The 12701-nt window shown below is 52.4% G+C and overlaps 1 protein-coding gene across 4 annotated transcripts in view; it reads right to left on the bottom strand.

The window, feature by feature from the left end:
* The window catches only part of CAPN3 (calpain 3), a 55804-nt gene that overhangs the window by 4372 nt on the left and 38731 nt on the right, over positions 1-12701 (bottom strand). For 2 of the 4 annotated variants that reach the window (XR_004961607.1, XM_036278633.1), the window contains exons 7-15: positions 12126-12209; positions 11134-11219; positions 8558-8635; positions 7617-7777; positions 6259-6428; positions 5953-5964; positions 5099-5307; positions 4319-4355; positions 2562-2579 (exon numbers count right to left, since the gene is read on the bottom strand). Coding sequence is in view for 3 of the 4 variants with exons in the window: in XM_036278633.1 (XP_036134526.1) it covers positions 2562-2579; positions 4319-4355; positions 5099-5307; positions 5953-5964; positions 6259-6428; positions 7617-7777; positions 8558-8635; positions 11134-11219; positions 12126-12209 (855 nt within the window). In the remaining variant the exon portion in view is untranslated. The remainder of the gene's footprint in view (positions 1-2561; positions 2580-4318; positions 4356-5098; positions 5308-5952; positions 5965-6258; positions 6429-7616; positions 7778-8557; positions 8636-11133; positions 11220-12125; positions 12210-12701) is intronic. The other 2 variants (XM_036278646.1, XM_036278657.1) reach the window with 1 other exon arrangement.

Here is a 12701-nt window from a genome sequence, read left to right as displayed (position 1 = left end):
TAAATTTCCCCAGAAGCCCAGAGTATGTAATCATGAAGAACAGAGCTTCTCTGCTTGACGAAGGTGGCGGAGCTCTGTTCCCTCGGTGCCCCTGCAGCACCAGGGCAGTTACTGAGGCACCTCCAAGGAACCACTAGGACTCTGCAGAGGACAGGTTGAAAAAAGGACTCTGATGAGTGGCATGGTCAATGGGTGAGAATTCATAACACAGGGCTGGAATCCCAGCCCTGCCATCACATAGGAGAAATATTCTCTCTCGCTTCAGTTGCCTCGTCCATTAATGTGAATAATAAATCCTGCCTTACACTTCTCATAGGGCTTTTGGGGGACGGGGGGAGGGGGTCACCTGAGATACCGAGAGTAAAAGTGGACTGCAAAAACATTTAAGATGCTACACAAATAGAAGGTATATTTTCGAGACATGCTCACACAAGCAAGAGGAGGCATAAAGGGTGGAAAGCAGCTGCCGTCCTGCATCTGTCCTGTTGGTGCTGCGCACCCTGCAGCGGGAGCAGAGGATGCTAGGCAGTAGGCTGGCGGCTACAGTGCAAAGAGCAATGGGACAATCCAAGTCCCTCAGAGCAGAAAAGGAACCTGACTGTTCTCTGCATCCCCGTCTGCCTTTGCATGCTGTTCATCTAGGACAGCAAGAATGGACGAACCCACGGAAACAGTTCCCCCAGCTTTGGCTCCTAGCAAGCTCCAACAGCCCTGGCTTGCTCTGCCTTCCAAGCAAAGGGTCTTGCTCGAGTAAATGAAGCTTGTGGGGATCCCAGAGCAAGTGGGGTCACAGTCCGAGGGGGATGTGTGCCCATGCCAGGCCCATCTCTCCAGACCCAAGTCTGGATGGCACAGGCTTTGGAGTGTAAGGGGCCTGCACCAGAGAAGTGAGGGCAAGAAACATGGTTTTGGAGCAGACACATATGATTTGCAGTTCTGGTTTTTCCACTCATTAGCTGTGTGTCTTTGGGCAAGGTTCTTCACTTCTCTGAATCTTTATCCTCGCCTATAAAAGGAATAATGATAGCACCTGCCTTGTAGATACTCTTGTGATTGAAAACTATATTTTCCCCCAGCATGGTGCCTAATGTGTGGTAGGTAGGTGCTTGATGAGTGTCAGCACTGGTCTGCACCAGCACCAGTACTTGGAGGACCCCTACGATGGATCCTTCCTTCCAGATCTGTCATAAACACTAACACCAAACATTGTCTGATGGTCTGTGGTTATTGCCCCATGGGCTCAAGGATGTCTAAAGTCAGTCATTTTTGGATGTTGCTCTGGTGTTCTGGGCGGTCAAACCAAAATTCTGTAAGGGGTAAGCATTATCAGAGGCATTACTGCCCTGAAGACCAGGGGAAGTTATGGGGTAAAATGAGCCAGGATGGGAAGGGTGGCGGGAAGGAGGAGTTTGAGTTGCTAAACAGCTGTGATCTTAAGTTCCAAGAGTACACAAAGGAAACAGGGCCCCTGGTCACAGGTGAAATCTTTGATCTGAGGCCCTTTAGATGCTCTTAGCACACATGGTCTAGCAATGGTGTCCTTACATCACCGTGATTATAACCAGGACACCCAGGAAGGGCCATCAGAGGCCCTGGTGAATCAAGGTGACTCCCCAAGACCCCAGGAGGGAAAGCTGTCCAGGTAGCTCGCATTCCTGTTCCCCCTTAAGCCAGCCCAGGTGAGCAGCCCCTCTGGGACTGTGAGGGTGGAGGCTCTCTCCCCTTTCCCTTTGCCAGCTGAACACAGGCGGCACACAGTCTATCAGGACCCATGACTTAGAGGGGGCCTAGGGTCAGAGTGAGCACTCATTGTCTAGAAGGGGGTGTGCAGCAGGCTTCGCCATGAATAAGGCCCTGGCAGTGACTTATCCCCTCTAGATATAGCCTCCCCTACCCCTTCCCAGAAGGCAGGGCAAAGAGGGCAGGAGAAGGAGCTGTCCTGTCTACAGAGCAGGCAGCTGGCATCCCAGACCCTCCCTCTCCATGGACCCTCCCACAGCTATCTCACTACCCTGTTGCCATTCTCCCAAAGAATCATGCTTTGCTTAGCATCGCCAACCCCACTTCTGAGAAAGATGGACTGCTCCTTTAGGTTGTTGCGAGACCCCCACGTCAGACCCATTTGCACTGGTTGGCCATCCTCTCCCCGTCATGTGAGAGGCAGGCAGTACAGCATCGGGGGTTCAGAGCGCAGACTGCACCCGGCTCCAGGCGCTGGCCGTGCCCCTTATGGGCTCTGTGGCCTCGGGTAAGTCAGTCAATCTGTCTGTACCTTTTCTTCCTCTGAAAGGGGGGATAATGATAGTACCAATCTCACAGGTTGTGGAGGACTGTTATCCCCAGAAGGCACCTGGAGGAGAGCCTAGGACAGAGCCTTCACTCAGCCAGTGTTCGCTCTCACTGTTCTCCACCCAGGGCTGCAGCAGCGAAGGGGGGGGGGGGGGGGGGGGGGGAGGCAGCTGGGAAGGCGGGGCAGCAGGGGGAGAGGCAAGTCTGGTGCGCGTGCGCTCACACACATGCAAACCTCCACACTGTCTACCCACACACCTTGTTACACCCACCTTGGGTTTTTTCTTTTTCTGCACAAGGAAAGGAAACAATAAACGCAGATTAAGTGAAAGGCAAGTTTCCAGAGAATCCACTGGCCTTTGGCTTCCCTGTGACCTGGCTTTCATGGGTGGCATCTGGGGTCTAGAAATCCAGGTCACATGGAGCCCAAAGGCGCCTGGAGGGTGAAGGGAGCAGAGGCTTCTCCATCCCCAGATGGGCAGCTGCTCGGCTGTTCTCATTGTTCACTCTGCTGTCGGACATTGCTCAGGAAAGGGGGGTTCTACCTAATGTCCTGTGTTTTTTAATGAAGTCCGTTACTAAAACACCGAAAATGCAGCTAATCCAAACTGGCCCCAAAGTGAATTTTGTTTGATTTATAGAGTTTGGGTTTTTTGTTTGTTTGTTTGTTTTAGCAAATTCTTAACATTGGGAGACTTCATGGACATCCAGGTTTTGGGCTCCTCTTGTGAAATTAGGTCAGGTGGCCTGCGTGACCGCAGCCCCTGTGGCAGCCACCTGGGAGAGCACCCTCCCGAAGGCCACAGCCCCCACCACCCCAGCGTGCCTCCAACAGGAGCCAGCTGTCAGCTGAGACCGGCAGGCCGCTGTAGGGACACCAAAACCCCTGCACCTGCTTGCTCTACTCCGTTAGGTGACATGCCAGCTCCCGCAAACTTTTGGGTTTGCAACTCCCAATAAATACTGTACACTGATGACCGACACCCAGAAGATAAGAATAGCTAGCACCAGTGCACTTGGTACTGAAGGCAACATCAGCGATAAACCAGGTGGCACTTGGGGATCTGGCACTGGTACAGGGTCAGGATTAGAACCATGAATGTCACCACCCAGAAGACAGTTCACTGGGGCATTGGCTGTCCTCTTATTGGCCCAGGATCCACCCACAGAGCACAAGGGACTGTTTACTAACCAGGACCCAAAGCCCCAAGCCAGCCACAAGACTCCTCAAACAAGGAGACCCCAACATACACCAATTCTGGGCCTCAGAGCCCCTGGGACAGTTCTCAGCATGGTGGGGGAGAGAGTGTGTTCAGAGAGTCTGGCTGCGAGCCTTGCTTAGCATACTGAAGAGCTCTGTTAACTCAAGGGAGCCGTGTAATCCCACCGAACCTCCATTTCCTTACTTTAAAACCAGGGGTAACAACATCATTACATCTCAGAAACCTTGCGAGGACCGAGTGAGAACACATGTGAGCAGTGCCTGGTGAGGATGGAAGCACACGAGTAACAGCCCCCGCGCGAGGACCCGCGCTGCACAGACACGTCACATCTGTGATCGCACGGATTCAAACCTCACGAAGGCCTTGCAAGGCACGTGCTGTCCCCATTCTAAAGAGGAGGAAACCGAATCGGAGGGTTTCTGTGATTGTCCAGGTCACCCAGCCAGTAGGTACAAGCCCCGGGCTTGGTTGCTGACTGAAGGGCTTTTTTCTCTATGTGAGCTTCTGCCTCATAACCCAGTGTTAGCTGTGGCTCCTGTCATCCCTCCTGTGGCCTCGATCCCTCCGTCTAATGGTTCAGATGGCTCCTCCCTTCCAGGACTTTCTTCTGTACTTCCAGCCCCTGGGCTAAGTGGCCCCAGGACCGTAAGGCCCTCCATGCCTCTGGTCATGCCAAGCAGAGGCTGCAGGAACATGGCGTAATCGCTCTGCTCACCCAGACTCCCACCTCCCTCTGCCAATTCCCTCTCCCCTCACCACTCATCTGTCCCCTAGACTTTCTCACAGGTAACAGCTAAACCACTCACCACAGGCCGATCCACGGAGATTGTATTTTCAACATCCCTGTGAGGGACACAAACACAAGGGAGCTCAGGGTCACCAGGAGCAAGTGGGAGCACAGAGAGGATTTGCTCAGGTCACATGACTTCTTGGAGCTAAGTCGGGACTGACTTCAGGAGAAGTCCAGGCACTAACATCCCCCAGCCCGGGAACCAGTCCCACGTAGGCACCATCCCCAGCAGCCAAGTGCAGACACACAGGTTCTCCTTGGCTTTGCCTAGATCTCCCCAAAGGCATGACCCAGCCACCTACTCAGAGACCTTCTGCTTCTCTCAGGGCAAAGATCAGAGTGGCAGGCCTGGGCACACATCTGTGGTGGCCGGGAGGGCAGGATGTATGGCCTTGCTGGCTTCCTTGGCTATCCTACCTAAAAGTTCAATCACCCCCAACACCTCCTACTTTGTTTTTTCTCCTTATCACTTACCAAACTCTAACATACTGTGTGTATCCTTTCCTATACACTGTGATCTCATGCTAGAATATTAATCTCCACGAGGGCAGGGATTTCTTCCTGTCTGATTCACTCCTCTATCCTCAATAAATCTCTATGGGATGACTGACTGAGGGACTGGCTGGATGAACAGGGAAGATGTGGTCAGTGGCTCAGGATCGGAGGGAGAGGGGTAGCCTGGTCAACGTGTCCTAGGACTCCTAGCAGACTCCTCCTGCTGCCTCCTGCCTCCAGTCTCTGGAACGGGCCCCGTGGGCTGTTAGGGACAGGTTGGGAACACAGGGCTAGGACTCACTCGGAGAGGTTCCTCTTTTCCGAGAAGACCCGGAGGATGAATTCTCCCTCCTGGTGGGGCTCGTAGGTGGAGGGCACGATGACGTACTCGCTGGGAGGCAGGCGGAAGCGCTCCGACACCTCCCTCATGTTGATGTAGGTTTTGCTCCTGGCCTTGGAGGCGTTGTACAGGAAGAAGTCCTTCTGCAGGTGCTGCTTGTTCCCATGCATCTGGAGGAGGGAAGAGCCTAAGGGACCTGGGCCCCTCGGGAGGGATGTCCTGTCCTGCAACAGTCCGCCTCCTGGGCTCCCCTCCCGACTCCCTGGTCACCCACCTACTTCTGATTCCCAAGGCCTCAATGTTCCTGGAGCTCCCTACCCCATTTCCTCTTCTTTTTCCCTTGTGATTCAGAAGGGAAGGTCACATGTCTCATTCCCGCACTCAGGATCACTAACCAGAACTGCTGCTGGTCAACTCTGATCACTCCCAGGTGGGGGGAGGACCCCAAGGCGGCAAGAGGGCCCTTAGCTGGGGTCTGAGGGAGGCGATCCCTCCATCCCAAAGCCGGCAGTCCCCTTCAGAATGTGGCTGTGCGACTATGTAATTGTGTCAGCGAATGTGGATGAGTGTGAGCATGCATGTGCGTGAGTGTGAACCAGTGACTATGAATGTGTGCTTCAGTCTGGTGGGAGGGAGGGCCCAGCGTGAGGGTGGAAGTCAGGAGGCCTCGCACCCGCTCCGGAGCTGAGGAGCACAGGCCCCGCCCTCTCCTACCACAGTCCTGCCCACCGACCCCGCCAGCAAGCATCACGATTGTGCCACAGACACAGGACCCCAGGGAGGGCTGCACACCGCTGCCGGCCGCCCTTCTGTACCTCTTTGGGAACCTTGAGGAGAAACAGAAAAAGATGACACTCAGATTCTGTGGATCTCAGATCTGAAAGGAGATGAAAAGCTTGTAGAATGAATATATGTCTGACTCCCCACATCTCTACCTGGCCTCCCCTACCCTGGTTTTTATCTGCTCCTTACAAATACCTAAGAGGTTCTGACACTGTGGGCCTGATACCCGTAAACGTGGGGGGTCACTGAGTATCAGGGAAGCTGGAGGACCTCTCTGGAAGCTCTGAAAGTCTCCTCCCTGAGAAGGTGAATGTTTCTTGGGCCGAAGCTGGTCATACCTCATAAATGGCGAAGCCGATGGTGAAGAGGTTGGCCCCCAGCTTCCGGTCCTTCCGTCGGTTCTTCTGCATCAGGGCCACTAGGAAGCTGCAGATCACCTCTGAGTCCTCGGGGTCATCGTCCTCCTCCAGGAGCTTCAGCCGGTACTGCGGGTTGGTCCAGAAAGTGTCTGTGCACCCCCCAAGAGAAAACGTACATTCAGATCTGCCCCTCGGAGAAACGGCAGGAAGGGGAGCGACACAGAGGGACCCTATTTGTCGTCCACATCTGGGTGCTGAATAAATATGGAAGGAATGACTCAGGAGTGGGTCTATTATTTTGGGGGCCGGTGCAGGTAGCCTGTACTTGCCACAGATGGGCCGTGTGCCTCCTCCCTTCTCTCCACACCTTCATTCTCAGGCTTTGCTTTCCTCACCTGTCCCTTTCATGTTGATGGGTCCTGGGATTTGGTCCTAGACCAGTTCTCTCTCACCCACCATTGTGCCCCCTATGCTGTCTTATCCACTTTCACTTTTTTTTTGGTTTGTGCCCCTAGTGGGAACCGAACCCGGGACTCTCTGGTCCTCAGGCCTACGCTCCAACCACTGAGCCAAACTGGCCAGGGCTTATCTACTTTCACTTTTTAACTGCATGCTGATGATGCTTGAGCTACACGTCCCAGCCTCCATCTCTCTTTCGATTCCCTCATTCCTTCTCTTCCTGTCTCCCTTCTTTCTCTCCTTCCTTCCTTCTTCCCTCCTCAAGTCCATACTGAGTACCACTCGAGCCACGCACTCAGCCTCTATTCCACACCTTCACCTGCATATCATACAGGTGCCTCAAACTTTCCATGTTCCAAACTAAATGTCCCTCCCTACAAGCCAGCAATCAACCCCACCAAGAACAAATGACACACCAATGTTTTTCTCTTGTGTTTCGTATATTGCAACCTTGACACCATCCACTCACACCCCCAAACTGAGGATCTGGAAGTCATTCTTCATTCTTCCTTCCCTACATTACCCAGTCTCTTCTCCCCTAAGCCCTCCTCCCTCAGCCTCTGCTGCTCCTCACTTGGCCTAGCTGGTCATCATTTCTGGCTTGAACTCTTGCAGTAGCTGCTAACATGGTCCTCTAGCCCCATTCTCAGCATTATGAACACAGTATTATTCTGACACAACATCCTGTTTGAAAGTTGTTACCAACCCCCTGTTGCAGACGACTCAGCATGGTGGTTCCCTTCTCAGTAAAACAGGGAGGGTTTAATAAGATAACATGTGTCTGGGACTTAGTAGAAGCTCAGCAAATGCTAGTTAATAATTATTCTACCCGACACTTGTTCTGCTCGGACCCTCCCCCCACGCAGAGCTTCTCCCACCTGGGAAGTTGCGGCAGCCTCCAGCAGAGCAGCCCCTCACCCAGCGGCCCTCATTCACCGACACTGTCCAGGTCTGCAGCTTGTCGGACTCCAGGGCGTCGGCTGTGAGGTTGCAGATCTCCAGCTTGGTGAAATGGTGGATGAAATCGTCATATGACATCCTGAAAGGTTGGAAGAAGAGAGAAACCCATATGGAGGCTGGGAAAGGTAAGACTCCAGGGCTAACACAGCCCAATAAAACAGTCTAGTGGAACTTGATCACAGTCCCAGGAAGGACCCTATCCTTCCTTTTTTAGGGTAAACATTGTCAGTTCTGGTGTATTCACCCCAAACTATCATCACTTTCAGTAATGACTAAAACTCACGTGTCCTGAATTTGAGCAGTGACTCAGTTCACCAAAAATTACTGTGTGACCCTCCACCGGGGCCCAGGCATGATGCGAGTTATAAGAGAGAATTGGGGGAGGACAATTAAGCAAACAATTCTAAAGGTGATGAGTATGACAAAAAAATCAATTCCAGTCCTAGGGAAGATGAGGGGGTCCTGAAGAAAGTTCCCTTTAAGCTGAGACTTGGAGACTGAGTAGAAATAATCTGTGTGAAGCTGAGGGCATTGGGTGAGCACAGCAAGCAGAGCTTCCTAGGTTCAGAGAACAGCTCTGCAAAGGCTGGGGAGCGAGTGTCTGGAGCAGCGTGCATGGTGGAGAGGCACAGGTGAGGCAGGAGCTGCATGATGCCGGCCTGGCCCCTGGCTCAGTCATCACTGTGACCCGGCAGGCTCCTCTCAGAGCTGCATCCTTGCTGAGCGTCCGGCTGGAGGAGGAGGACAGGGCCCCGACCTCCCGAGGGCTGAAATCTGATGGCCTCTGGGAGTTGAGGTTTGAGACTTCAGCCCTTGCTCCATCCCTTACCCCCTGGGGTCCTCCCGGTCCTGGACTCACCAGAATTCTCCATCCTCAGTGACTTGGTGCTGCAGACGGGCCTTCTCATCTTTGTCCACAAAGCTCCAGTCCTCCCAACTGGAGGGAAATGGCGGAATTATGGAAGGAAGAAAGGAGGGTCTGAGGTGGGTGAGGACAGGAGGTATCCGAGAAATACAAAGAAGTTCCAAGAGTAACCCATCTCCAAACTGCAGCCAGTGTGAACCATCAACACGCAAATCTGATCCGAGTCCCTCACTGTAAAACCCAGTAATTGGTTTCCGCCAGCCTCAGATTTAGGACCAAACTCCTTAAATGGGCTTGACCTTTCTCTAGCTGAATCTTTTAGCCCTCCTCACCCTTCAAAGGTTAGGAGTTAGGCTCTGGAAATAAATAAACTGAGATTCCAATTTAATAATACCACTATTAGCTGTGGAACCATGGGTAAGTCACTTAACCCTCTCAGCTTCTGTTTTCTCAGCTGCAAAAGGGGAATGATTGTATATCACCCACTCGCGGGGCTGTGATAAGCAATGCATGAGGGAGTGCACGCAAGACTGGCAGAACAGCGCCTGTCCTCTGGGAGGTAACTGTCTGAGGCACCAAGAGAAGACCAGGCATGTACACATCTTTCCCTGCCAGTCCAGGAGATGCCCAGCTTGCGTTTTTTAAAGGCCGGCAGTTTTACACTCTCTCTCCAGAAGAGGGAGGAAAGGAAGCACATCTGTATTCCAGGCACGCTGTGAGATGAAACTAAACTGGGTCCACCCTGGAAAGGTAAGGGATGGAGGAAGTGCTTAGAATCAGGGGATGTGGGAGGGGAAATGGAGAGTCCTGAGACCAGAAGGAGGGACTCAGTGGGGAAGGGGAGTCTCCCCTTGAGTGACGAAGGACTGAGGCCCACTGTCAGTGGTCTCTGCAGTGGAGGCCTTGGCAGGAAGGGGGTTGAGGCCGGTCACCAAGCTCTGAGGCTGGAGAACACAGCGAGGGTCCCTGTAGGTGACCCAGGCCTGAGAAATAGACACCTGATGGGTCACCACAGTCCCAGAACAAACAGCCTCGTTCTAATGCCACACCGTTCAGGCGACCTTGTGTTCCTTCCTGTCCTACACAAACTAGGAGAGGGCATCCCTCTTTGTGACCCACACCATGGCACTTATCTCAACTGTTATTAGTGTTTGTCCTTCCTGCTGGACCATCAATCTGCAGGGACAGGGCCCGTGTCTCTGTGTTCATATCTAAGTCCCTCCAACAGCATGGGGCCCGGATACATGCAGCACGGAGGAAGGAAGGCTTCCTCGCATGGATAAGGAAGAAACAGTCAGAGATAAGGACCAGCATCTTATCCCAGTCTCTTGAGGGAGGAATACCCCTAGTGCTTAGACCTGTGCCTGCTGTTCAGTAGGTGCTCAAGAAATACTTGCTAAGTCAATGAATGGCCAAATGAACCAGTAATTATGGTGCCCTGGATGAGAGTATGTGAGGTAAGCACGGAGCTGAAGGGCACACACAACCTGGGTGTGGTCCTTCTCAGATGCTGAGTCCTGCTCCCCATCTTGGAGTGACAGAGGAGCACCGGGGGCTGCCCCCCACTCGCCAGGCAGTCAGGTATCAGTGATTGTGGTGGGACCATAGTTTTGTCATTCTGGAGCCTTTATCATAAGTTCCCATGCTGGTAATTTTTGCTGCCCCCAGTCTATCGTTCTCAGTGATAAGTAGTCAAGTTCTTTCAAAGGGTCTGTGCATCTTTCTATGGGGATAGTGGCTAAGCACTCTCCAGACAGGATCACATTTTCTCCTCCTAACAGCCCACCAGGACAGCACTGAATTTGATCCCATTTTTCAGATAAGGCAACAGGTACTCTGAGAAGGAAAGTCATTTGTCCAGTCTAGACCCACGCGTTAAGACTCCCTTCCTGCCCGGCCAGTGTGGCTCAGTGGATTGAGTGTCAGTCCCATGGACTGAGAGGTCCCGGCTCAACTCCCCAAGTTGTGGGCTTGATCCCCAGTCAGGGGGCTTGCGGGAGTCAGCCAATCGATGTCTCCCTCTCTCTCTCCCTTCCTCTCTCTCTAAAAAATCAATAAAAACATATTTTTAAAAAAAGACTTCCCTTCTACCTAGACCTGACGCATGCTTTCTAGAATGTTTCCTTTCCAGCCAATGGCCATCAGCGAGCTGTCTGGCTCCCAGGGTCCCCAGGGTCCTCCCCTGGCCCTTCTTTAGAGCCCACATCTCCTCTTCTCTTCTGAAAATCATTGGTTTTGAAGGTAATTTCACTTTATTTGTTTATTTTTCATTATTATTTTTAAATTCTCACTGAAGGATGTTTTTATTGATATTTTTTTAGGGAGAGAAGAAGACGAGGGAGAGAGAGAAACACCAATCAGTTGTCTCCCATATGTGCCCTGACTGGGGATCAAACCCACGACCTCGGTATGTGCCTGATAGTGCACGGGATGATGCTCCAACCAACTGAGCAACCCGGCCGGGGGTAAAGGCAGTTTTACCAGGTATCGGTAGTACTCTTGTGGCTCTGCGCCCAAGCCAGCCTTGCCCCAGGCCCTGTTGTCCCTCCTCGAGGAGTCCCCTCACCTACCCGTCACTCCAGGAGCCGGTCCACTCCATCTGGCCCCAGGGGTTCCGCAGCCGCACCAGCCTCACCTTCTCATCCTTGAACAGGGTCTTGGGCAAAAAAGGAAAATCTCTCCCGCTCTGGAGCCTTTCTGGAAAGGGGACTTCTGTCTTGCCCTAAGGGCTGGGATGGGGAGGGGAGAGAATCTCGGACGGGGGCTGTCCTCCTGGTCCTGGTCAAGGAGACCATTCAGAAGCTCCCCTTGGAGTGTCAGGGTGAAGGGTCAGATAGGACGGAGTCCTCGGGAGGTAGGGCTTGGCCACGGCCTCACATCTCCTCACAAGTGACTTCCCCAGTGAACACCGGGCTCTCGTGAGCTTTGGGGGAGGAGGCGGGGCATTTCTGGAGAGTCCCACTAGCACATTAGGTGTCTTTGTGTGAACTGGGGAAAACACCCTGCTGGCGGAGGCACCACAGACATATGTCCCCTCTAGATGGACCAGTCAGAAAAAGGTGCCCTTCCTCCAGTCTGCTGTTGCGCTGCTCCGGACGACTGCCTCTCTCTGTCCATCCCTGTGCACAGGGCACAGCCTGACCAAGTATGCGCAGCGGGCCTGACAAGGATCCTGTCTCTGATGTGACCCAGTGAAGGCCAGATGTTCCCAGAACAAAGCATTGTAACTCTTTGGCATGGAAGAACGGGGAGCATGAGAACCCATCAAATCAACTTCATAAAACCAAAGTGATTTCTATCTGTTCCTTGGAAATGATGGGGGAAATGGCTGTCTTTAGCACTAAAAACAAAGATAAGCTGAGCACTATCTGGTGGCAAGATCCACTCCTGGGAGTCCCAATGGTCTTCCCAACCCCAGGCATTTGGCCCGAGCCATGGGCGGTGCCCTGACTGGAGGGAAGCTCTGTAGCTACAAAGGGACACAGAAAGCGAAGTCCTGACTTCAGAAGCTTAACCCAAGTAGCTCCTCAAGTCCCATCCCACCAAGCCCCGCCAGGCTCACCTCATCCAGCCCAGTGACGGAGTAGGCATGTCCTTTGACTAGTCCACAGGCCATTCTTGTCTCATACTGAACTGGGACAATTGTCTGTGGAGCAAAAACCAGACAGCCCGTCAGGGGTTAGGGAGCAAAAGATCTGCCGCCTGAGACAGAGTTCACACCTGGCTCATTTCATGGGTTCTGCGAGGACGAGGACTTCTCCACGCCCTGCAAGTGTGCCTCTGGCCATGAGAAGGCTCTCAAACATTATGGGAGACCATTAAGATTATAAAGCTAACTAAAAAAAATAAATAAATAAAAAATAAAAAGCATGTTGTAAAGAGGTGCATACAGTATGACAACATTAAAAAATAGAAATTTAGATTAAGTGTCTGCATAGAAAAAATCTTGGGAGGACATATACCAAATGTTAATTAAGAGTTATTACCTTTAGAAGGGAAAAGATGGGTTAATTTTTCTTCTGCTTTACTATATGGCTCGGTATTCCTCAGGGAGCATGTATTACTTCTGAAAATACTAGAATATAAACTCTAGGAGGGGAGAGACTTTGCTTTGTTCACTAGCATAGTGAACAAGGAG

Source organism: Molossus molossus, unplaced genomic scaffold (assembly GCF_014108415.1).
Source record: "Molossus molossus isolate mMolMol1 unplaced genomic scaffold, mMolMol1.p scaffold_m16_p_1, whole genome shotgun sequence".
Lineage (NCBI taxonomy): Eukaryota > Metazoa > Chordata > Mammalia > Chiroptera > Molossidae > Molossus > Molossus molossus.
The sequence above is the reverse complement of the archived record's forward strand: the minus strand, read 5'-3'. Positions and strand labels throughout refer to the sequence as shown.